This window comes from Syngnathus typhle, linkage group LG11 (assembly GCF_033458585.1).
Source record: "Syngnathus typhle isolate RoL2023-S1 ecotype Sweden linkage group LG11, RoL_Styp_1.0, whole genome shotgun sequence".
NCBI lineage: Eukaryota > Metazoa > Chordata > Actinopteri > Syngnathiformes > Syngnathidae > Syngnathus > Syngnathus typhle.
Window position 1 is genome coordinate 11,821,371 of NC_083748.1, and position 26,829 is coordinate 11,848,199.

Here is a 26,829-nt window from a genome sequence, read left to right on the forward strand (position 1 = left end):
AAAGGTGCGTTCATTTCACTATAAAACAAACACTGCTCAGGGCACATCGGTACTCGGTCATGACCGATAGTGACTCGGCGCAGGAGAAGTAACATTGCTGGTTACGGGCATTCCGATTTTAAGACGTGATGACTTTTTTCTACTTGTGTCACAATTCAGCAATCTATTGTCAAAGTAAATACCATGCCATATGATTTGAAAGTGGTGCAAATGCCGCAGCTCTGCTGAGCGGCTTACAAAAAGCTCAAGCTAATTCCGTTTTTTTGTTGTTATTTTACATTGCATTCATTAAGGCCAATTCTAAAGTTGTCATTGTGATGTTACGCTCAGTCTTGTTTGTTTGTTTCAAGTGGCATCGAGTCAACATCCGTAGCACATGCCGCTGAATGGCAATCGCCAATTACTCCCAATCAAAATCCAATTGTCCGGGCTCAAATCTTACAGCATTTAATCTATCTCTAATGTTCCCACTTGGGATTTCAGGCCCATTATCTGATTACTTTGTCCCCACTATTCTCTCCGTGGGTTGCACAAATGTATGATTACAAAGTTTAGATACTTGGGTTAATGAGATTAAAGAGACAGCGTGGGGTGGAGGGAGAGAACATTTTGAGCTAGTGTTGTTTAGCCGACGCTCATACAGATGAGCTCACATGCCTCTATTGGACATGTCTGCTATAAACAACCCAGATGGTGATGAGACACATGGGTCAGCAGGCTGTGGCCTCATCAGTCAATTTTCTCTTTGGCCTGTAAATAAAACGTTCGTAAATTGACAGCAGAAGTTTGCATGGTGTTTGCTGCATAAAGAAAAAGCACCGTTCTTTTGGTCTGATATTCTGTAACTTTCAGTTTTAGTATGCTAATTATTTCTTTACCTCAAAAAAATCAATCTTATAATCTTTTTAAAATTTGTATTTTTTTGATAATGTGAAGTTACCTATATAAGAAAAGCTGCTATGCCACGTGTTCATACATTCTATTCCTATTATTAATAAGAATAATCATAACCTTCAGGTCACATATTTTTATTGTCTGTCCCATCTACAGTCTTGACTGCAATTTCTAGTTGGAGGCATCTGTTTCACGGGGGAAGCCGAATAGTAACACAACTACAGTAAATAAGTGGCGTACCTGATTTATTAGCAGCGGCTGACTGGGCTGCAGGTGCAACTGAACTATTTTCGCTCGCCCTCGGGCATGTACAACAATGTGAGAGATTTAAAATGAGATTTAAACAAGGCGACCTGGATGCAAAAAAAAAAGCCGAAAAATGTCAGGTAATGCAACCTAAATATCTTGTTTGTGATAAAAGAACCAGTCAAATAATTGACAAGCGAAAACAATCATCTTTTCCTTCCTCTCATCTTCCAGCAGATATGAATGCCGGTTCTTGTAAATCTTTCACGTTGGTCAAGGTGAGCGGGTCATAGCTCGGCGGTCCTAATTCCTTCCTTACTTGCCTCTGATGTGCACCTTGATCCTTTCCCAGATGGATTGCTCCCATTACCACCCCCCTCCCTCGCTGCCGGGCATAATGGAACGTCACTACGTATCTATTTCTTGAGTGTTTGCAAACGTGTGCTGCCCTTTGCAAGCAACTGTACTTTCTTCACTGCACAAGATGCTGACAAGATTCATAAAAGGATGAAAGATTTCACCTTGTTTGGTGTTAAAACCCAATTCTGCCTTTTTCAGGTTATGTTTATTCTCTTCCTCTCAGTTACCGCCAACGAAGGCAAAGGGTCAGTCTTAACCTCCATTGTAAGAGGATTTCAAGCACCAAGTTCAGTCCTCCAGTTGAATAGGAGGACACTATAATTTGCCTTTTCCCTGTTGTGGGTGGAAAAAGAAAAATCTTGATTGCTTGAAGATTACCTTGAAAGCCGATCGCTGGGCTGATTGAGACCAAAGGTGTAATGACGAGTGCTGTTGACTGAGCAAGTCCGCCTTTCCGCTCCCATTATCAAGGCCATCAAGAGAGGATTGCAATTTCCCACCCAGCCTTTCATTTCATGAGCTATGCATATCAATGTACCATTAATCAAAAGATAAAGTTCTTCCCTGAAACCATCCTTCTTCTTTCCTTTTCGACACTCTATGTGATACCAAGGATTAGCCCGGAAATGAAGTGATAATGAATTCTGGATCTACCTTCAGGTTTTAATGTGTTGTAATTGATAGGACACAATTAAGAATTTTCCCGCTACTTCTTGGCTGTTGCTTATAGATGCAATTTAGTTCCCATATTCAAGAACCTTCCTTTCGCTCTGAATGGTCAATTATACAAGAATGAATGAAGAAATAGCCCAAGATCACTATATGGAGATTGACAGACTCTAAAATGTACCCCCCCCCCCCCCCCCCCCCCTCCCCACACACATCTTCCCTCAGTGTTAAGACTGTCTGCAGTTGGCAAATTAGAAAGAAAATGCTTTGGTTGAAAGAATAGAATGGTGTCCTTCATCCATTTCACGGCTGGCCGGCGTGACAGGTAGCCAGCGTAAGGTATGATTAATTGCTACTTTGTTCAACAAATCAATTAAGTTGGATGGTAGTTCAGAACCACCACAAAGGCCCGAAACTCAAATGAAAATCGTTGATCAGATGTCCATGCAGATTCATGGCAGATTGTGATAAATGTACAAACGTCGTATGTTTCTGTGCTTTAAAGAGAGATTCAGAAAAATCACGTTGGTACAATGATCACCAACCATTTGGTCTGGGAAATAATCCACTTCCATTTAAATTGCCCCAAATTATTCAGATCTTGTCTTTTTTCAATTCCTGCTTTTCAGTGATCGACATGAGATGTATGTCATGAACGTATGACCAATCATACTCCCATCGGTGTCTGGAACTGTCCGCTGTCAGCTACGTGAAATTTCTCTTTCAGCTATCAAACTTTCACAGATCCCTTTGGAACAAAGGGAATTTTAATTTTAATTGACGTCTATACTAGATGGCCATGGCAACAGAGGTAAAAATAAGTTTGAAATGCTCAATATTATTTTCTTGGCTTTTTCATGTGGGGGTCTGCTCACTTTTTTTGACTTTAATGGCTGTTTGTTGAGTTATTTTGTCAAAGGATTTGGGAATTGGCCGGATGGATGTCTTCTTGAAAGTTTTTTCATTTACAAAAGAAAAGAACCAACACATAAGAACCAAACGTCGAGCGAGTAATGAGGAAAACGCCATCATCTGAGACTGAGCCTTCGAGACTCCTTTTGTCTGTACAACCCCAAATACTGCCGTGACTGGATCTGGGTCAATTCTTCTCTTACAGATGTAGGAGAATGTGTCAAAAATTCTAGACCAAAATGTATGTATTAAAACTCTTCTTCTGAGCGAGCGCCACATCGATCAACAGAACGAAAAATGAACTGAATTGGAATTGATTTGCATTCCAGAAATAAATGAAAGCCTGTGATACTTAGCCAATGACGACGCATTGTCCCATTAAAAGACGATTCTTGGGTGTCTCTCGGCTGTGGACAGGAATGAAATTTCCTCAGGTCTCTTCAAAGTTCATTAGGCGGGATTGCTGGAGCCGAGCCGAGCAACGTGTAAAGTATGATTATTCTTGACATTTGGAATGTTTTGCAGGAAAACACATCAAATAGCCAACATGCTGAAACGCAGCAATAACACGCCGTCAAGCAGAAACTTCCGTCCCGCTGACCTCTTCCCGGACCCATTTCACAGTCTAACAGATTGCTTTTCAGAAATGGACTGGAATTAGCTCTGACCCGGCGAGCGCACCGCCGGGGATGAGATGGACTCGTCGGTGGCCGCGCGCCAGGTGAAACCCGGAGAGGAGAGAGGGCGAGCCAAAGAGCCGTGTTCCAATAAATCACAATCTCGAGATGACTTTTATTCATCTATAAATCTCTTTAAGGCACAGAAAAATGCTGCGGGACCAGCAGAGGCTTCTTGTAGGGAAGCAAAAGAGCAAGTCACTTCAGTGTACCGCAATGTTTTTCAACACGCTCAAAGTGTCATTTTGATGTTGGCCTGTGAGTCCATATTGCAATGTGGAGCGGTTCCTCCCAATAATACGAGCCAAGACGGATGGAGACGAGAAATGAGCGTTGATTAGCATGTGCTACTAATTGCACTTGTCAACAGCCCCAATTTGCATAAGCAATGGAATACACCGATGGGGATGTGTTTCAGAAAAATGACCACCATTTTCCGTCTGTATGTGTTTTATTCGCCAACCCGCGATGAAGAGCCCCCCCCCCTCTTTTTTTTTTTTTTTTTTGTCAAATACACTCAAAATATGATGTCTTTTGAACCAAGGTCCCCCAGGCACAAGTGCACTTGGTCACATCTGCCACAAGTCCTCAAAACGACTCTTTCTTATTTGATCTTTAAGAGCATTTTATGTCAAATTACATGTCGCTTTGTAATTATGTAAAGAACAGCGCGTTAGTTGAATATGAAATTTGGTATATACTGTAAATAAAGCTACCTTTGCCTTGCCTCAAGGCTTTTGGAAAACTCGTTATTTGTTTACATTCAAACTTCAGCTTGCAGCCAATGCAGATGACGTCATGCACACAATTTCAGGAACTCCATGCTTCACAGTGGTTAGGGAGACTTCAATCTTGAATCTCTTTTTCATTTAATAAAAAACAAAAACAAGTGATTCAAACAATTTGGAGCATAAAAAAAAACAGTGGTTGTCGGGTTTGCCAGCACCACACACAAAGGCAGAATGCAGACCTAGAAATTGAAGTGCCTTGAGTTAGACTTGAATCAAGTCTTGTGACTTGTATTTAAATTCCGAGGATTCTACTTTGGATGCCATTCTGCAGCTACTCCCAGTGCAAAGCGTCCATCCATCTTCAGGCGCTGTAAAGAAATCACTTTGCATTCAAACGCAACAGTTCATATGCATTTTACAAGCGTAGTAAAGATGGTGATGTTTGCCTGAGGCGGAAGTGGTCAGTCACTAAGCGGGCGCCGAATACATCATAAAGCAGCTGTGGCATTTGAAAGAAATGAAATGATGTGGAGGATATCTGCTAATAAATGGGATGGTTTATGGTAATTCGTGGATGGCTTCCAAAAAGCCTCCTCAAAGTAGTTCACCATGTCAATTCAAGTTTGTTCAAAGTTTTGCTTTCAAAATGGCTTTTTTTTTTTTAAACACTCCACTCTTAACATAAGAAAGACTAATGACCTGTTTGTCTTTGCCTCATAAGAGCACGGAGAGAATTATTTCACCCGCACTCGTGGGCCGACTCTAATAAAAATTAATGATGTACAAACACTGGTAATTAATTGCACGCCACATCGGCTCCTGCACCGCCATTTTAGTCGGCGGTGTAAAAAAAAAAAAAAAAGTCCAGTTTTCACTCAGCCTGCTTTTGGATGACGGGAATGCAATGACATTGTCATTATCTGCAGCTTCTTAAGGGTAGAAAAGCTGAAATTTAAGTCAAAGTCTACTTTATTGTCAATTTCTTCACATGTCAAGACACACAAAGAAATCAAAAATGCGTTTCCCACTATCCCACGGTGACAAGACATATTATATATATATTGTTTTGTTTGTCCGTGGACCAATATATATATATATATATAAATGAATGAAATGCCAAATACATGCAGTGTGCTAACCATATTCCAGTTGCTGGCTTTTTTGTGCGAATGTGTGTTTGGCTTGCTGTGACAGGTGTCTCCGCCGGGCTCCCATCGCACTGCTCACCTAAACACACCGCGATAAAACAACACAGCCTGCAACAATGAGATGGTTCCACGTAGAGAACAAGTGCCACCTTCTTGCCACAGGCCTTCCGAACACAGCAGCTTAGCAAACGCACACATTCCTGAGCGAAATTTAACAAAATAAATCTTTTTTTTCTTCATTTTATTACATCCGCATTGTGATTATTCGCCGTGTTGCGTAGTTGTAAATATTACAGGGACTTCGTCAGTGAAGCAGTAATTGGCCTTGAGGGTGTTTTTGCTCTGAGATTTACAGTGTTGACTCAGTGCACGAGACGGAGAGGGATAATGACCGGGAGGCAAGTTCTACCTTCAGCGCCATCTGTCTGGAACGCCGCTGCGCTACGCCCGAGGGTACGCTTGTTTTAGTGTAAAACCGATGCCGATCACAAAATCAACATCACAGCAAAAAAAAAAAAAAAGGCTGCTAATGAGTTCCAAGTTAAATAGAACTGAACTGCACTTTGGGAGTGAAACTTTCACGTACCACTACAGGAGCCCTTCAAGCTTCCACCCATGCATTATCTAAAAGCTCATCCTCATGAGTCACGGGAGTTGACTTGTCAAGTCATTTGGCCTCTCCGATTTTGCGTGATGAACAACACTCAAATGGGTTGGATAGGACGATAGTTGAAAATAAAAGTGTCTAAAAAGGAAGACATTCTTCTCTGAAGAGATGAGGTAAGTTGGTGGAAGACAGGAACAATTAAATGCAATTACTTCAACAAAGCCATCATTCGGAGAATCACAAGTTATGTCTTTTAATGAAGGCATGCTCATTTGGGAGCTTTTCAAATAGCCAAGTGTTGAATCTCAGTATGTCAGACTGCTCTCTCTTTTTCTTCTTACCATTGCCATTACCATTAAAATGTCAACGCAAGACAAAGGTCAACAAAGGCGCAGATAATTGTTCTTGAATTTGTTCCGCATTCTCAGCTATTTCCTAATCGGTTTACTTCTAAATCTTCCAAAAAAGAGCAACTGGAAGACAAATGTGACCCAAAATTACTTTTGAAGGAGACATACCATTGAAGATGTTTTTTTCTCCCATCATTTCATCATAAGAGTCAGTGACACGATTTCATTCAAGTACTCAACATAATTTCCACATAGGAAGGGAAGAGCTGAGATTTGAACCTTGATCCTCATGCTTTCTTCACTTCAGAGAAGGTCATGATCATTTTTGTTTAGGTCAGGTGTATTTTATACATGCATAGCACGCCTGACAAATTGCTTTCATGTACAAAATGGGAGGTATGCATACACAGCGTTTTATTGATGTGTGTAAGACAAATGCCTATCTCAAATTATACACAATGAATCTTACATTATATTGATCTGTTGGATCAATAGAAAAAAAAAAGTTCTATTATTAATTGTCTGTCATAGCAACATGAATGTCGGTGCGGTTTAAAGTCTGCACACAGCAAGCTCCACTGTCTGTTATTTGGCTGTTGACATTATTTGTCTTTTCCTGATCTGAGCTAACAAGCTCATAAATGCTATTTGCTCACAAGGATATTGCGGCCAAATGTTGCCCAGATGTAAAAACAAAGTGTTGGTAAAAACACCAAAAATGATGGCCTCCAACTCTTTGGCATAAAAACATTGCATGGTTTTAAATCTGGAGATGTCCACAGCTTTCCACTTTTTCCACGGTTAGAAACAAAGACTAGCAAAAGCTTGCATTGGTGAAGTTTCATCACAACACATATACAAATTCTGTTGTAGAGAAAAAATAATTTCTACCTGAGTTTGGTCCAAGTCCTCATGTGACCTTTGCAATGTGCAGAAAACATTAATTTTACATGTAGAATACAAATCGACCCCAAAGGCATTTTGAGGTGTGTTTACCTTCTGCTACACTCCATCATTGTGCACGCTGCATAAATGAGCAAGGGTCGAATTTATGGTGTGCATTGTGCTTGTTTGTGTATGCAAAAAATATAATATGTCCAGATGTATTTATGCAACAGTGCTGAAATATTGCAAAGGCATAATGACTGCGGGTGCTGGAGCTATATGTGCATGTTAAGACCCTGTGACATTTTGGGAGGTAAAAACAAAATGCTTTGTTTGTTGACATTTTGCAACAAAATGCTTTGTTTTTAGCATTTAGCCAACAATATGTTCGAGCGCAAGTTTGCAAATTCGTCACACAACACAATGACAGTTTTGCTTTAGCTTGGAAAGAATGACGATCAAAAACGAATATGCATTTTTCTTTTTAAATACCAAATAAAATAGAGAAATTGACCGAAAGCTGTCAGTTTTCCGTGTTTGTCGGTGACCTAAAGTGCGTAGTAAGAAAAGTAATTCTAATCATGGTGAGGCTGAGTGACACACTCACTAATTAGAGCTCCGGCGGCATTATCGGGCACGGGGCAAAACTGTCTCATTTTGACAATGATGGAAGATGAATGAGAAGCTTGTTTGCAGACAAAATGTGACTAAATGCGGCCGAGTGAGGGAGGAAAGGCCCCGTCGCTTGCCCGTGGCACACGCTGACTCATGGTCACTTCTCCACTTTGGCGTTGGTTACGTCACTTGACTGGAGGTTATGTGAGGACATTGTCTTTTGCGAGGTGCACAGGCTCCCGATGGCCGTGCCGCTGGTGACATTTACTTGGCTGTTGTGTTGCATAGTGCTGAGCCAAAAGTTCATGTTAATTGTCGCTGTTTGGAAGAGACACGGAAAGGAACACGCTCATTCATAAAAGTCACTAGCCAGACAGTGTTAGAGCTAGGATCGATAAAACCATATATATTCCATGCAGCGTAAGTGAAGGTTCCATAGTGTAGATGTTAGTGCACTGGACTCTCACCCCAGCGACCTGGGTTCAAATCCCTGTGAGACTTAAAATATTTTATTATAGAAAATTTGCAACACAGTTGCTCGTTTATTTCTTGTGAGCTGCTCAATAAAACCATATATATTCCATGCAATGTGTGCAAGGGTTCCATAGTGTAGTGGTTAGTTCTCTGGACTCTTACCCAAGTGACCTGGGTTCAAAACCCAGTGAAACAGGTATTTTATCATAGAAAGTTTTGCAACACAATTGCTTGGGTGCTGTTCCATAAAACCATATATATATTATATAGGTTTTAGCTCCTGCAGAACGTGAACATGACCAAAAACTTTTCACGCAGGTGGACTTAACAAAGTAATTTTGGAAAACATGTTAGAATACGGCCCCGAAGACTAGAGCTTGACACCTGTGACCTTTGACCATGATATTTCCTTAATAAAGTGGCCTGTTATTAGGTACACTTGAAAATGGCGGTGTACCTAATGGAGTGTCTATGTGATTCCCTCGTTAAGTGCACCTGCGTGAAAAGTTTTAGCTCCTGCGGAACGTGAAAGTGACCAAAAACTTTTCACGCAGGTGCGCTTAACGAGGGTCACTTGGAAAACATGTTGGAACGCGGCCCCGAGGACTAAAGCTTGACACCTATGAACACCTTTGACCATATTTCCCTAATAAAGTGACGTGTTATTAGGTACACTTGAAAATGGCGGTGTACCTAATGGAGTGTCCGTGTGATTCCCTCGTTAAGTGCACCTGCGTGAAAAGTTTTAGCTCTGGCGGAACGTGAAAGTGACCAAAAACTTTTCACGCAGGTGCGCTTAACGAGGGTCACTTGGAAAACATGTTGGAACGCGGCCCCGAGGACTAAAGCTTGACACCTATGAACACCTTTGACCATATTTCCCTAATAAAGTGACGTGTTATTAGGTACACTTGAAAATGGCGGTGTACCTAATAGAGTGTCCGCGTGATTCCCTCGTTAAGTGCACCTGCGTGAAAAGTTTTAGCTCCTGCGGAACGTGAAAGTGACCAAAAACTTTTCACGCAGGTGCACTTAACGAGGGTCACTAGAAAAACATGTTGGAACGCGGCCCCGAGGACTAAAGCTTGACACCTGTGACCTTTGACCATGATATTTCCTTAATAAAGTGGCCTGTTATTAGGTACACTTGAAAATGGCGGTGTACCTAATGGAGTGTCTATGTGATTCCCTCGTTAAGTGCACCTGCGTGAAAAGTTTTAGCTCCTGCGGAACGTGAAAGTGACCAAAAACTTTTCACGCAGGTGCGCTTAACGAGGGTCACTTGGAAAACATGTTGGAACGCGGCCCCGAGGACTAAAGCTTGACACCTATGAACACCTTTGACCATATTTCCCTAATAAAGTGACGTGTTATTAGGTACACTTGAAAATGGCGGTGTACCTAATGGAGTGTCCGTGTGATTCCCTCGTTAAGTGCACCTGCGTGAAAAGTTTTAGCTCTGGCGGAACGTGAAAGTGACCAAAAACTTTTCACGCAGGTGCGCTTAACGAGGGTCACTTGGAAAACATGTTGGAACGCGGCCCCGAGGACTAAAGCTTGACACCTATGAACACCTTTGACCATATTTCCCTAATAAAGTGACGTGTTATTAGGTACACTTGAAAATGGCGGTGTACCTAATAGAGTGTCCGCGTGATTCCCTCGTTAAGTGCACCTGCGTGAAAAGTTTTAGCTCCTGCGGAACGTGAAAGTGACCAAAAACTTTTCACGCAGGTGCACTTAACGAGGGTCACTAGAAAAACATGTTGGAACGCGGCCCCGAGGACTAAAGCTTGACACCAGTGACCTTCGACCATGATATTTCCCTAATAAAGTGGCCTGTTATTAGGACTTGACACCTCTCGCTCACATTGCTTGGAATATATATGGTTTTATGGAGCAGCTCACAAACAAATAGTTATAATGGTTACATGGGGAAGCACACGAGCAACTGTGTTGCAAACCTTTCTATGATAAAATGTTTTATGTCTCACTGGGATTTGAACCTGGGTTGCTGGGGTGAGAGTCCAGAGCACTAACCACTACACGATGTAACTCTTGTAAACATTGCAAAGACAAGTACATGGGGCATCACACAAGCAACCGTGTTGCAAATATTTCTATGATAAAATATTTTAGGTCACACTGAGAGTTGAACCCAGGCTGTTGAGGGGAAAGTCCAGATCACTGACCACTACACCATAGAACCCTCACTCACATTGCATGGAATGTACACTATGGTTTTATGGAGCAGCTCACAAGCAAATATTTTTTAGTTTTTCCTTGCCCTCTTGGGAGCTTAAGATCAAGGTTGATTTTTCATATTAAAGAATAAAGACTAAAGAATATTTAGTATTTATTTTTATTCAATTATTCGACTCTCCATACATATATAGGAATAGAACTTTACATCTTTTGTTGTAATATAACTGATTTTAATATAGAAGCTGGTGTAACACAGATTTTTGTTGGTGTTGTGCCTAGAGATTTTTTTCCAATGAAAAGGTGTGCCGTGAATGAAAAAAGGTTGGGAAACACTGAAGTAGGCTTAAAAGTGGCAATTCCTTCAGATATTGCTCCAATACATTCTAAAGTGGAAGGATACAATTGAGTTCGAAATGAAGTACTTATCCTTTCAGCAAAGAATATTTCAAATCCTTTTGGTTGTCACACCTCTACATTTTGAATGCTTCAATGAAAGTCAACAAAGGTCAAAAGTCCATCAAGCGGCCTCGTGGCACCTGAGTTCCAAGTTGCTCCTGACAAATGTGAATGGTATTAAGTTACCCAGTGCCACACACACATTTTGTCGTGGCCGCCTGGGCTTCCCTGTCGATTTTTGTCAAAAGCAGCTCTTTTCTTCTTGTGCTTTGAATATGAACACAGATGAGGAAGATGAAAGGCAGCTCGCGCCTCGCCATCCTCCGATGGCCACGACAATTGCGGCTGCTTGGCAGAAGGTAGCCTTAGGGGGGGCGAGGCGGGATGACAGAAGGGTCTTTGTTTGATTGTGCATGTCAAATGCTCCGTTTGTTTCCATCCAGGATCCATCTGTGAATCCTTCCCCTCTGACAAGACACACATTGGAGCTGCACAAAGACTCGCAACTCAGGAGACTTCATCGCAAATGGATGATGATGGATAATTAAATGCATGTGAATCCACATGACGGGTGTAAACTTGTATTTGTAAAATGATAAAGTATATTTTTACAATACAAAAAAAAACAAAAAAAAAATGAAAGTAATTTACTGACTGCAAAGTTGTGACATTACGCGAGTAAATTTTTTAGGACAGTATTGCAAGGGAAAATAACCACGCAAGTTTGTGAATTTAACTGAGTCCACACAAATGTGTTTTATCAAAAAATTAAATATTTATTTGGATTTTTCCCTCTTTTGATCAGTTTTTCATACATTGAGGTCAACATGAATTACAGGTTGTAGGTAGAAGAAGGATGTCACCAGTTACTCATCGTACCTTTAAACCGCTGCCTCTTCATGTACATAAAATGAAGTGCAAAGTAAACATTTCATGATACAATATTAACTCTTTTTTTTTTTTTTAAAACACACGAACAAAATAATAGAACATCAAATTTGTAATTCAAATGTTTGCAATATTTGCGTTTCAAATTAGCTTTGTCAACTGAAAGAACAGCGACAAAAAAATTCTACTTAAAAATTGTTTTGCACCCCCATCCCCAAAACACAAGTAGGCAAAGAAATGTTCTCTTCCTTGTTTTCTTTTTTTTTTTTTTTTACAAACCGTCCATCTCGCATTATGTTTTTCACAAAAGAGTTCATAGAAAAAAAAAAGAAAATTCAAATATAGTCCAAAGTTACACATGACCTTCATTTCTTGTCTTTTTTTTTGTATTTGTATTTCCCTTCTGGTACCAAATTCCATTTAGTCTGTGTAAATAAATAAATACAAAAGAAAATAAATAGATAAATATCAACGACCCTCGAAAAAATATCGGTTTTTTGAAGGGTTGTCTTTCTGTGGCATCCAGTGTGACAACAAAAAAAAAAAAAAAATATTGGGACACGATTTTTTTTTTCTTCTTAAATGTCTGACTCGTAATTGATAAACTCATTGAAGAAAATGTGTGTCCCACTACTTTTATCCACATAGCGCGAGACACAGATGTTCCTGCTGCTTTCAAAGATTTACAGGAATATTTCCTGCTGCTTTCTCCTTTCGTTTGCAAAACGGCAATTCCGTGAAGCTGACATCTCTTTTCTCTCACGCCTGTCACACTCAATTCCCAAATAAAGTCCCTCAGGATAGCTAAAACCGGGTCAGAGACACCAAGTGAGATAAGGAGGTCTTTCCGTGGTTTGGAAAAACACTGGATAAAGAAAGAGGAGAATAAAGAAGAAGTCTCTCGGCAGGACGGGACGCTCTGCTAGGACCCGTCCTCATCGGGTTTTCCCGGCGCGTAGTACCCCGCCAGCTGCCGGAATCGCGGCCCCCAGTCACTGAGGTAAGAGAAATCCTGATCGGACGTGGTGGACAGTGTGTGGATGGAGCTGAGCGACAGGGCGGGCGAGCTCGTGCCCTCAAAGGCGTACGTCTGGAACGAGTCATACGGCGGCACCGACAGATCAGCGTCGGCCTGCTCCACCTTTTTGCGGATGTAACCTTTGAAGAGCGAGAAGTCAGCGGCCGAGCACGATTCCGCCGCCCCGCCCGCTAAACGGTTGGCCTGAAACCACTGCGGCAGCGTGTGGATTTCCGGGACTGAGTCGGCGGCGCTCTTGGACTCGGGGAAGTCGTAGAGGTTCCTGAGGGCGCTCATGTCGTAGGCCTGAGTGTCCTGTTCACCGCCGCCCTCGTCATTGTACTTGATGACGTTGTCCCGCATGTCCTCCTCGTCCTCAGCCATCCGCTGGCCTTTCCGGTGGCGTTTGAGAGTCAGGATGAGCAAGACGAGGACTGAGGGGGAGAAAGGGTTACGAGAGATTCAGTCGAAGGACGGTCCGAAAAACATCTCGCCTCAAGTATGGAGGTTTAATCATCAACCCGTCTGAATCAAACCTTACAGGGGACAAAGGGAAAACCGATGGTTAGGGGTGGGCAAGCTATTGTGCTCAAGAGACACATTTAATGAAGAAGACGATGATGAGACATGATCTCGTTATCTTTTTGCCGTGTTGTGGTATGTTTTCCTGCCGCCATCTTTCTCCTCTTGTTTCTATCCAGTCTGTACGTTTCAAATGAACACTTCTTAAGGCTTCTTGTTGTTTTGTATTTTGTAAATGTTGGCACTTGTATTCTTGCACTCGTAAGCGCTGCTGTGACAAGTAAATTTCCCTGCTGTGGGATGAATGAAGTTCTATCATCATCATTTTCTCGTGGTTGTCTCAGTCCAATAACTTTGTTCAATTGGTCTTTGATTGTCTACTTTGGGGAGCTCTGATTTGGAAACAAACTGAATGAACATTGACGGAACATAGGTAGTAGTCTGTGTTGTATAAAAACACATGCCCTGAGCATGATGGATTTGCCAATGAGCGCCACATTTGTTAGACTTCTCTGAGCACACAGACACAGCAAAATGGGAGGGGGAGAGTAAGGGCATTTCAGTGTATTGTCAAGTTTTTCCTCTTGAAATGCATGAGCATTGATTTTGCAGCCTCGCCCAAAAATATGATTTAATTGACTTCAAAGGGGGGAGGGAGGAGCTTTATATCAATACTCATTCAAGCCTGAAGAAAGTAAAACTAAGGATGCATCAGCACTTTAAATGAGCCAAATAAGCATAAAGAGCACAAAGTGATTACGACGAAACATACACAAGATAAAACGCGAGAGCACAGCTCAGGCTCACTTAGCGCTCACAATATTCCAGTGTCCCAAAATGCCACATTAAAATTGCCATTTCACTCTATCTGTTTTCTTTGGTAATACATGTTGTTTATTCCTAACATGTGGTTTAAAACAGCTACATTGACTGTGAGTTGACCTGCATCTGGTTGTCTTTAGAACAATTAAAGGATGCCAGCAGAAACACATCATTACCCATCGGGCGCCTCTATGCATCTTCGGAAATCAATGCCTGAAATGCTGGCGGAGATAAAACGACTATAAATAACACAGCGGGTTCAGGCCCAGACGGCTGCCCGGCATTTGATGCCGTGAACCCGCCAACACAAAGACAAACGACGGAACATGCACCCAGCGCGGCCAGCGCATCAGCTGTGGCTGTCCGGGGAATCTGCATAGTGCCGTTCTTGGATGGAAAGGTAGCCCCGGAAGTTCAAATCTTTCCATCATTTGTCCTATAGGGGTGGACGCCAATCATTTTTCAGTAAAAATATACACTAGCCTAAAAAGAAGCACTGTAGTCAAACACAACCTAAATGTCTGCAATTTAGTATAAGTTTTGCTATTTCTCGCTAGCTATTTCTTCTTTAAAGGTGCTCAGGATTTTTTTTGTCAAAGTTACATTGCCTGACATGCTATGACCCGTCTCCAGAACCCATGCCCTGAATTGTAGTTTAAGTGGCCATTTGAGGATCATTTTTGGCCATTTCTAGGACTCCCGCAAAGAGGAACTTGTCCAAGACATTGTCTGATTTCCACCAAATTCCCACACTTTAGAATACAATCATCTCAGCCATCACTGATAATGGCCACAGCGTGGGTAAAAGCTGCAAACGTTTCCTTTCCTGCTCACCTAAGGAGTCTTGTGAGATGAGAAGCACCCTTACTGAACTTAAAATGTGGTCGCTGCACACCGCTTCTGGCTGATAACATCCAATCACATTCAGCTCGTATTGTTTGTTGGGCTCCACTGGGAAAGCCCTGCCTATAACAATTGTGTTTATTGTTTTCCGCCGTGAATGGACCGAGTTAATTGCCACGGGGGTTTGATGGGGTGGGGGGGTCGTGAGGTGAATTGTAGCGCTCACCTCGGTGCATACTAAAGCTGGCACGTTGGGTTCAGCCCTAATGAGTGTTAGCAGGGACGAGAAAAGCACTCTCGACTCCATCGGCTTGTGCAGATGCTTCTTGTGCAAATAGACCGGACGCGGCGAGTTTAACCTTGTGACAAACCCTCGCCGATAGCACGGTAGCGCTGCCGATTAGCCACACAGTAACTTGAACTGGTTTAAGTGTTCAAGTTATTTACAGTCCTATTTTATTTGTATTTATTTCCCAACATCCCAAGGAAATTTACCAGAAATGTTCCACCCCTTTGCAACTCAAGTAGGAATCACGTGACCCTTCTGCCCCCGTCCACACAAATCTCTGTATTCCTCCCAAGCACGTGTACAGCTGTTGCGATAAGCACTCTTGACAAGGCGGTTAATTTGCCCCCGGGCTGCTCTGCGCCGCCCTACCCGGAAGTTCATCGCCAGCAGATGGTGAGTTAATTAGACCTGAGGCATGCAGATGCTGCGGTGCGCCAACGCCGCCGATTCCTCACGCCGGCCGGAGGAACGGTGTGTTTGTAAAGTAATTAGGGACAAATTTGTTTTAATTTTCAGCCGACAAGTGAGGTGGTCCCATTGCAGGAGCGGGAAGATGCCCGCTTGAAGTAGCTGCTGCTCTAGCTGTTGTTTGTGTATAGACAAGTTACACACTGCAATCAAGCGTGCAGTCTCAGAATAATCCATCCATCCATTTTCTATTGAGCTTATCCTCATTAGGGGCTATCCCGGTTGATTTGGAGAAAGAGACAGGTACGGGTCGGAACTCAGTCACTTCATTTACTTGAATATAAAATCAATGTGATACGTATATCAGGTGCTGATAGCACATGACACCTCACCACACAAAAGTCAAGTGAGCTCAAGCTCTGCTGCTGCTGCTGCTGCTGCTGCTAAGCCACATTAACGCTCCTGTGACTTGGGCTGCTCGGAAGTGCTTTGAGAAGACGCTCCACTCCATTTTCTACCAATCAGTCAGCCCGAGTGGCATTGATATAATGGTGACAAGAACAACTCACGCATTTAAATGGAACAGTCGAGCAAAAAAAAAAAAAAATCCAACTGCTCATATGTTTACGCTCATTGCGGTAATGTAAAATATCGGAGTGTTTTTTCATACTAACGCAGTTGAGTTCATTTACAGATGGCCCAATTTGTTACTCCAACACAAGTAGTGTATACTGAATACAAATCTAATGTTTTCAGCCATGTTTTGGTCGAACTCCTCAGGCAGAAACCCATCTTTAGGGTTTCTAAACATTAATTGAAACCGAATACAAAAAAAAAACATTCATTTTGTTTTGAAGTATCTAGTCGTTGGTTAAAAAATAAAATTCTATAGAAAAGCAATACAAAAGAAACATTACATTTGTTCGGGAGTATCTCATAATGGTTCTGTGAAGGTTCTTTTTTTAAATGCGCAAGTGCTCAATGTCCACTAAACAGTACAACACAAGTAGTGTATACTGAAGACAAATCTAATACTTTCAGCCTTGTTTTGGTCGAACTCCTCAAGCAGAAACCCATCTTTAGGGTTTCTAAACATTAACTGAAACCTTTATTGAAACCGAATACAAAAAAAAACATTCATTTTGTTTTGAAGTATCTAGTCATTGGTTAAAAAATAAAATTCTATAGAAAAGCAATACAAAAGAAACATTACATTTGTTCGGGAGTATCTAATAGTGGTTCTGTGAAGGTTATTTTTTTTTTAAATGCGTAAGTGCACAATGTCCACTAAACAGTACAATGGCATTCTCAGAAAAAGCAGGTACAACATAGTACATGGTTTTGTATTGCGTATTTGAGACGAGCATCTCAAGGCAAATAATTTTCATTCGGGTTCTTGGAGCGCATGTGGCCCACAAAACACAACACAAACACAGCCGAGTTGAATAGCAAGCAGAGACCGCGCTCGACATACGGCCAACGTGTTTGTGGATGTCTTTAAAAAGATGATGAATAAGTGATGCTCTGCTCCCCAGAAAATGTTCTGCTTAATGGAAGCATATTCATAACAAGTCTCATTAGGACAAGCTCTTTACAAGACACTGACAGCGCTCTGAGTCACACTTGCGAACGGCGGGGCGTCGCATCATCCATCATTCAGGTGCGCTCGCCTCTGGGGGAAAGACTATTCAGAATAAGACTATTCATGAAAAGTTCATGTAGAACCCCACGGAATCGTACAGGTCTCGGCGTGTACCGCATGTTTGTGCTAGTACGAGTGCTTGTAAAGTCTTGCCAGTGTCAACTGGGTTGCTCCTTTCACTCAATCTCAGTAGGAAAGAAAGTTAATAGCTCGCAATAGAAGACCGATCTCCGTCAAGGCCAGGAAGCCGTTGACATCGTTCCGCTTAAAAGAAAAGAGCATCCTTTTGTGAAGAATGTTGCTGGAACTTTTCTGGCATTTACTACAATAAAAATCTGTGAGCATACACATGCCATTTTTCCATTGCATCGTGCCTCGATCAAGATGGTGGAAAATCAATATGTGTGCGCGGCTTCACTCTTTAACTGGCGCAGCCCCCTTAAGAAATCCACTGCTCTCGGTGAGTAGTTGACCTGACCACCGCTGGCTCACCCTAATGAAGTGTACTTAGCCATCCGTCGCCCACCCGTTTACGTACTCGGGCATACATTCACGAGTACCTCAGTCTATTCATCCATTGGCTTACCGATGAGGATGAGCATGCACACCAGCAGCGCGATAAGTGCCCCGGGGCTGAGAGCTGCACTCATCACATAGGCCGTAGCGTTGCAGGACTGGATGGTTCCAGCTGTAAAAGATCATAATGCACGATAAATAAAATAATAATCACATTGCATCAAAGGCATCAGTTCATTTACAATTGTGACCCTCCTGGTGTCGCCTTGAGCAGCTAACAAATTGTGTGCAAAAAGCAAAACAACCCAGATGACCTTTCAGCGCGGCCGCTGGTGATGGTGATTGTTCCTAAGGGTGCTCACCTGTGTCACAGCCGCAGATGTGAATGGTCAGGGTGCCCGTGGAGCTGAGCGAGGGGGGGCCGCTGTCACCCACCAGGATGGGCAGGAAGTAGACGTTCTGCTCGTGCCGGTTGAAGCCTGACCGCTGCGTCCGGATACCGGCGGTGGTGTCTAGGTTGCGTCGGAGGGGTAAAAGGAGACATATGATGCATTTATGTTCCAGTTTCGGACAGTGATGAGCTTTCAAAGACTCTTGAGACGTGTCGCTGTTCCAGCAGGAAGAGAGGATGGACAAAGGTTGCTATGACAACGACAGAGATAATGAGTACCCTCAACATGATATTTTCTGGAGAAAGCTTCCATTGTGGCAACATTTATCATGGTCCCTTAAACCAAACATGAAGGTAAGGGAGAAAATGAGCAGAATAAACAGAAGTTAAACATCAGCGCTATGTGTGAAAAGCTCATCCTGGAGACATAGATGGATGGATGAGAATTCCCTCACAGGCTTTGACAAATAGAGTCTGAGCGGCTTGGTGGGCGCACTTGCATATGAGATATCGAGCAATCCATCTTCCAGAACGTACATCACCATTATCCATGCAGCTCCAGCGCACTTCTGGTACGCAAAGACAACGATCTCTCTATTAGCGCTCGTGCACACGAGAACATGATGCCCCTGAAGTTCTCCTTTGGATTTTGACATGCCAGCTTTTGTCGTTCTCTTAAAGGCACCACCCAAAAGAGTAGTGCTATATATTACCAAATACTATCTGTTTTGGGAATTTTAAAATATCTATATTATTTGGAAAGTACATTAATATTCAATACAAAAATTAGAAAAGAAGATCCATAAATATTTTGGAAGTGCGTATGAGGACAAAAGAATGAAACATGAAAAGTGGGCACGCATAAAGGCCCAAGCTTAACTCTTAACACGAACGCAATTAAAAACGGTTTAATCGAATCAAGCGAACTGCTTCAAGTCTTTTTTCTTGCCTTGAGTGGCATGTCAGGAATCAGCCGCGTTTGTGTTTCCTGACGACCCCTGACAACATTAAGAGTGTTTATCAGCGAGATGGTGGCAATGGTGTTGGTGATAGGTAAGTGGGGGGCGGGAGGATAGTGTGTGTGTGGCAGGATGGGGGCTCTCGTCTCTCATCATGGTGTGTGCGGAGGCTCCACACACGGCACGAGGAGGAGAAGATGCGACAGATTGAAAGTGACAGGTTGACAAATGTGTCCACCAGAGGAGACACGGGAGAGGCCAGTAACGAGAACGGGTGGGAGGATTACAAAGTCTGTACACCCCCGCTCGCTCCCTCCCCTCCATTCTCACTTGGGTATACAAGGCTCACTATTGTGTGAATGTTTTTGATGAGCTACCTGGCCTACCTTCAACAAAATGTAAACAAACACATGTTCGGTTGGTGCTATGTGTAACATTTATGTATTTAATCAGACACACGCACACTGCAAGCACTTGCTGATTGATGCGTGTGTGTGTGTTAGCATGCGTGCGTGTGTATACAAAGCTGAAGAAGCTCGTGGGATGTATCGTGCTGGCCATTTGTGCCTGCGTGCAGGTTCACGCTTGGGCTGCAACGGGCCCGGCTCGCAACCTGAGCCAGCGCCGTGACATTTCCCCATCGCTCAGGCTGCTCCCGTGACATTTCCCCGGTGTCACATCAATCTTGATTTAGCCGCGTGTCACGTTGGCTTAAGTCCGTGACTTTAATCGAGGATCTGCCCACGTGTTGTTGTTTGTTTTGCGGGCGGGGCGACAACGTGAAACGGGCGAAAGGATCCGTGGCGCGGCGATAAACGACGTCTCGTCTAAAGTTGGAAAATAGTCACTCACTGTTGCTCAGGGTGTTTATTTATTCGGGCTGTCAGTCATATTTGTTGGGGAATGGTTGTTGTCATTTAGGCTGTGCTTTGCGTACTTTTACACGCAACAACTTGGGGAACTAGGCCATTATGTACGACTCCAACAAGTACAACAAACTTGAAGGGGACATGTTATGTAAAAATGAATTTTGAATGGCTTGGAGACAAATGGTTGAAAAATTCAGCAAGGGGCCACAAGTTCCATTTATACAAAAAAAAAGCCACCTCTACTATTTGATCGTCGACTGCCGATCACACCATTGTTGCATCTCCTAACTCTTTACATTCTATTCAAAGATGATATTATTGTATGTGTCTATCGTTGTGCAAAGTTGTTTTGACTGATGTCATTTCCAATGAAGATTTAAGCTTCACCTTCTCCATTCTTCTCAATCAGAAACTTTCACACATTGTCACCTTGGACATCCCAAAGGTCAAAGTGTCGATTGCCAGAGGCTTCCGGAGCCAGCGTGAAGTAAAAGTGATGTCCGGTCTGCGGCTCGTCTTTGTCCACCACACTGACGGTGTGAATTATCTGCGGAGAGGAGCAAGTACAAGAAAGATAAAACGCTATGTGAGAAAGGTTAAAATCACTACGGTTGCATTCAAATTGAATAAACAATGCCACTGCATTTTAGAGACATCATTGAAGAGCTTCAATGGCTTTTAGTGAATAGCTAAAGTCAGCAAAGTATTTCAGAAGAAATTTGCATGATAACAAATAGGCAGGGGCCAAACTCTTAAAACGGGCCGCTAAAAGGCTTCCCGCAACATAAAGCCACAGGAAACTGCCGTCTTGAGCAAGAAGCAAAATGCACCTGCAATATAAAAGGATGGGAGGAAATGAAAGGCACAAAACGCGGTCGGGGTGTCGTCCAGCAATCTTCTATAAGAAGAGTGATCTGCATTCCAAGATAAAACTCAACTGTGATCCAATTTGGAGACCTCTGCGTGGACACAATGAGATGAGATACCATTTGCAGCGAGCTGCACAGACATGAAAACATCCCCGGAGAGGCTCGGTGACAATTCATTCTCTGCTGACGACATTACCATCCAATTCTCTGCAGGCGCACGACAAAGTCGGCCACGAAACACTCGTCGCAATGCCTGACCAAAATGGAGAGACGATGGTCGGTGTGCAGTGCCTTCACTTGAGAAGATTGGTGGAGTGTGTATTTATTGAAGAACTCGTCCCGCATTGATCGAAATGGGAACAATCATTTTGAAGAATTGATATTGCGTCGATGAATGACGCCATCGGCATCATTTCCGGCCTCTTCTTGTTCTCAAAGGTGTTTTTTTTTCTTCGCCATCTGCACTTGCCAAGTTAGTTGATTGCTGCACCATACCTGACTGACATTTCATGAAGCCCGTCCCAGTAGACGGAATGGTTTGGCATTTAACTACAGGGCACGTGTGACTGATGTTTTGCGAACAACTACGCGGCCAGCCATATAAAGATGTTTAGAAATAGCAACACGGTCCTTTAATAAAGACGCCAGTCCCTCAGTGCACACCAATATTTTGTATGTGATCTGTCGCGCACAACCAACAAACTCCTCTTTGATCCATACGAGCTAAAAAGTCTCTGCCAAAACAGACGTGGTCTCCTCTTCTCATCATTCTCCACAGCCTTTTCAGGTTTATGCAAGTCAGAAAGTGGGTGAGGGGGGATGGGTGTCATAAGCAGGAATCTGGCTGCAGCCAAGAGATGAATGCTGTAATATCTTTTGAAGAAATGTTAGAAGTGAGCCTTGATCTGTTTTCGACATCAGAGTCCTCACCAGGGGATCTAGTCTCAAAGCGTCGTCTGCGGGCGGGCCAACCAAAACTCGCTGCCAGCAAAACCAGCCACCAGCAGGGTTGCAACCAATCTTAAAGAATCTCACGAAAGAATTTCCACTAAACACAACAGCAGATGACACAGTGGGTTTGATGAGTCTTTTCTCCTCTTTACAGGAGGAGGAAGACGGAAGAGGAGGTGAGCGCTGGTTGTGTGGGAGTTTATCGAGCAGCCTGCATAGCTCCCTCAAGCACAATCATCTAATTGGATTTCTATCCGCCGCTCCCCTTTCCTGACCCTCTTAAATCTCCTCATTGGGTTGGAAAGCTAGAGGGGGAGACTTTCCCAAAAGAGCAACCCGCCTTACCGGGACCTGTGTGACCGCTCAAGGTTGCGAGAGGACGCAAAGGCGTTTCCATTTCAGGGGAGCCACGGGACGCAGCCAATAACGAAATAGCCAGACATGAAATGATAGATGGGACATTCATCTCTGACGGCTTTTGTCAATACAATCGCTAGTGGCAGGGTGAAAACCAAAAACAATTCGAAAGTCACACCAAATTAGATATTGAAGGTGTAATTTGGAGTTTCAGAGAGTTCTGCATTTTTTCTTAGTCACTTCCTAAAGTTACCAAAGATATAAGAACATTCTGTTCATAAATGGATGTGATGTTCTTAAATAGAGTATTATTCCTCTTGATTGTCCTACTAGATGACAAACTCAAGGTCCAGGAGCCAGATACGGCCCGCCACATCATTTTATGTGGCCCGCGAAGACAAATTTTGCATCAAATTCGTGTCATTTCTAGAATTGCAAATTGTCTTCACTTTTGATAATATATATTTTTTATATATTTGACCAGTTTTTACTCGTCTGATTTGAAAATGAGTTATTTGTCAGTTTGTTTTGTAGCTTTTACTGTATATAATATGAGGTGCTCATACATTGATTTCATAATGGGCCTCCGAAAGAAGCTATGACCACAATGCGGCCCGCGAAAAAAATGAGTTTGACACCCATGCCCTAAACTGTCTTCTTGATGTGGCAAGGCTCTCTGCTTTGGTAAAATCATTCGAATGCACTTTGGATTCATATTGGGTTGACTAAGAGGAGCTTAACTAATAAGGCCGGTATTGAGTGTTTCTGAGAGCCGAGGTAGCTGCGGTCAATGCTAACGTCGGTAAGTACCGAGAAAGTCCATGTCAGCACTCTGTCGCTGATGGCATTTTCAATCAATTGATTGGAATTATTCGCTTCAAATTGTAATATAACAACTGAAACTGGTGGTGGGCGTGTCCCATTGGAGGACCATCCTACATGACAACCGGTTACCTGTTTGAATTGCCGCAAAAACAACTCTTGCTGTGGAATAAGAACATATTTTTTGGGGGGGTGATGCCAGGCTTTTAAAGCAACCAAAGTATTTCGGCATCCAGTTCCCTCAATATAATATTTTTAGGATAATGTAGACTAACAAAGAATCTGTGAAAGACTAAAGATACCGTAGCTGAAGACGAGCAATGAACCTGCGCCATGCATCACGGCGAAGCCATGTGCCGCACTCCAGGGGAGAGTCTCGGACCATTTGCAACGACAACATGGATTCCAGGAGCAGCCTTCTGTGAAAAAAGTTTGGAAACTCATCGCCGGCAATTTGACAGTTGATTTGCTTTGCGTTGATGTGAAATATAGCAGGTGTTGTGTGGGCTCCAATGCATTCTGCCAGCGTCTCGGGCCTCAGACGCTTGGCACTCAACAAAAGCGGGCGCCAATGCTTTCAAACGTGCATTTCTTTATTTATTTTTGCTTTTCACAGTAGCCAGATGGAACAGAGAGGAGTGAACATTCTCCGGGTGCGTGAAGCAAGCAGGAGAAGCTTCTCAAAATGATTTGACTTTTACTTGAAGCGGAAGGAAATATTTTCTTCATTTATGCCATTTTCAATGAGATGTTGGCCATTGAAATTTGTATGGAAACTCATTCGAAAGAGAAAATATAATTAAACCTTTCATCACGTCCTCCAGCGGATGAGTAAAATGACATTTTGTACTATATGTCATCTTGGAATTTGGAAGAAAGAATTGAATGTAACAGAAGAGCAGCATTCTGTCTTCCCCACTTTCAACCAATCTCCTCTGCTATGAACTCCCGCGAGCTCCGCCGACGCAAACCATCCCTCGACCTAAATCATACGGCATTTCAGTCACACCCCCGTTACCTATGAAAATAATAGGGAGGCGGAAAAAGTATTGTTTTCCCTCAGGCCTCATCTTTCCCCAGAATTCCCCAGAGACTGAAAATGAATGCCGGGAAGCCTTTGGCCAAAGGCAAACACATTTTCATTCAATCCCAGCCGCGGCCACGGCGATCTCCACAACACCATAAAAAGCCACAACAGACAAGTAAAAATGGATGCGAATAACCTTTTGCCTTTCACAGGTGCTCACGGTTGCTAGCGAAGCATTTGCTACTATTCATATGATTAACTTGCACCACGCTTGCGGGCCAGCGTGTTTGGTGCAGGACGTCTAATCAACTCTGTGATTAGAAGCTGAAGGTTAATGCATGCTTCCTCCAGTGGGCGAAGGAGGAAAAAAATTAACGTGGCGAGCGACGGTGGGAATTGGAAAAGCGTTTAAAGCTCTGTGGATCAAGAGGAGGACAGACCTGAGCCTCATTACACATGTAAATACGTACGGCATCCAGCAAGGAGGCTGTGCTTCCTTTTAAGCCTTGTTTTTTAATTACTCCTTTGTTTTCGACATGTAATTAGGTCCAACTTAGCCCAAGGCATTTCTCCTCATGGTGTGTGGAACATAAAACACCCGAATAACTCTTTGAATTTTTAATGCTTATCAGCGAAAAGAGCAAGAACCCTTCAAAGCGGAAAATGGTCTCACCTGTGTCTGTGACTTTTCACGCTGGTTACACAACTTTTTGAATCATTATATGTCTGTTTTTTTTTTTAATGCAGGCTCTTGCCCTACTTTGATGCAGCTCTTTTGCACATATATATTGAGCACCACCACCCACAAGATTAGGTACCCTCGGGTTTCACAAACAAAGCTTTATCCCGAACTAAAATGCTCACGTTAACATTTTAAAGTATTTCTGTCATTTAAGAAGAAATGGGTATGTGCTTGATCCAAATATTAGCTAAATAATTGTCCTGCTGGATTAGCATTTGTGCAGAAACAGAACAAAACATCCTTTTGGGAAGTAATTGGATGGATTTGTGATCAGCTAATGTGATTTATGCCATCGTGCTCCTGGGAATGGCAAGGAAATTACCTGGCCCGGCATTGCATCTTCACATATGAAGACTTCGTAGGGGGAGGCCAGCTCAGGAGGATTGTCGTTGACGTCCAGGATCCGAATGCTCACCGCCGAGTGCGACGCCATGGTGTGGTTATCTACATGGGGAACAGAAAGCGCAATGAGAGTCTCCTCTCGGTTTGTGAGCCCAGCTCGCATCAGTGACATCTCTGTTGGCCTTCCGCTCGAATCAATGCGGCTGTCTGCAAGGGCTTATTTGATTTCACAAGTTAGTCAGCGAGCGCGGAGCTGCAGCACTTTTCCGGTGCACGCTGTCAAAACGCTGACGTTGACAAAGGAGGGCAGCGGTGCCGGCGTGCTGACTTTACAACAGGGGCCTGATGCAGACAAGGATGCGTTACTATTTGACCTGCTAAGAGTACGGAAGCCGCTTTTGCGCTCCTGGTGGCGACAAAAATGCCTTTTGTCAGATAAATCATGAGTGGGGACGCAACATGGTAGCAGCGCTGGCTGTTTTGTTCTGTAAAGAAAGCAGATGGAAAAGTGGCATAGGGAATGCGACAAACCTCTTCAGTACGGAAGAAAGCGTCTGCACGGCTCACTCGTTTAGGTTTTTAATGCGACGCCTCCTCCATTTGCACACTAAACACCTTCAGGCATCTGTGAGCGGCGTTGGGAGGAATGCAATTCTATTCATTGTCACATTTTAAAGGTAATAAACAGAATATTGAGAAAACAGGGTGGCTCCAGAAAATGACTCAATTTCATTTGACTGGCTATTGCTCCCATATTTCATCGGGCCTACACTCGAAACAAGTATAATTTTTATTATAATATAATTATAATTATAATTTTGCTTAATATAATGGCATAAAGTGTAGTATAAACAGAGAAGAAAACATTGTAAATATATATATATATATATATATATATATATATATATATATATATATATATATATATATATATATATATATATATATATATATATATATACCTATACTATCCTGCTCTCCTTTTTTTTCTCCTTTTTGTTTCAGAAGTTTTCTTTCAAGTCGAGTCAGCCGTGATTGTCATCGTTTAAAATCTGCTGTTATCTTTGCTTTCTTGTTAGATATAAAGTGGAAACCAATTATTTCAATTTATGCATCCGGCGCTTCACTAATATGCCGAGCGTATGAGGAACACGTTGTGACAAAGGCGTTTGTTTTATTCATCAGGACATTTAGGCTAAATCACACAGGAGCAAGAACGCATGCACTTGGGCGGCGCGTGTAATGGAAGAAAATGTCATCGTGGGAGGTGTGAGGACGATATAATTAGCACAATCAAAAACTGCTGCAAATTACTGCGACATCTCCTTGTATCTTCATTTGTCCAGTGTCCTCACAATGCGTACAGGAGGGCTCCCATGACGC

General features: G+C 42.8%; 1 protein-coding gene across 1 annotated transcript in view; it reads right to left on the reverse strand.

Annotated features, from left to right (window-relative positions):
• Positions 1 to 11,962: 11,962 nt before the first annotated feature.
• LOC133162804 (cadherin-22) overlaps positions 11,963 to 26,829 on the reverse strand; it is an 86,404-nt gene continuing 71,537 nt past the window's right edge. The window contains exons 10-14 of the mRNA XM_061292242.1: positions 25,427 to 25,548; positions 20,766 to 20,883; positions 18,480 to 18,629; positions 18,188 to 18,289; positions 11,963 to 13,509 (exon numbers count right to left, since the gene is read on the reverse strand). Coding sequence (XP_061148226.1) covers positions 12,980 to 13,509; positions 18,188 to 18,289; positions 18,480 to 18,629; positions 20,766 to 20,883; positions 25,427 to 25,548 — 1,022 coding nt within the window. The 3' untranslated portion in view covers positions 11,963 to 12,979. The remainder of the gene's footprint in view (positions 13,510 to 18,187; positions 18,290 to 18,479; positions 18,630 to 20,765; positions 20,884 to 25,426; positions 25,549 to 26,829) is intronic.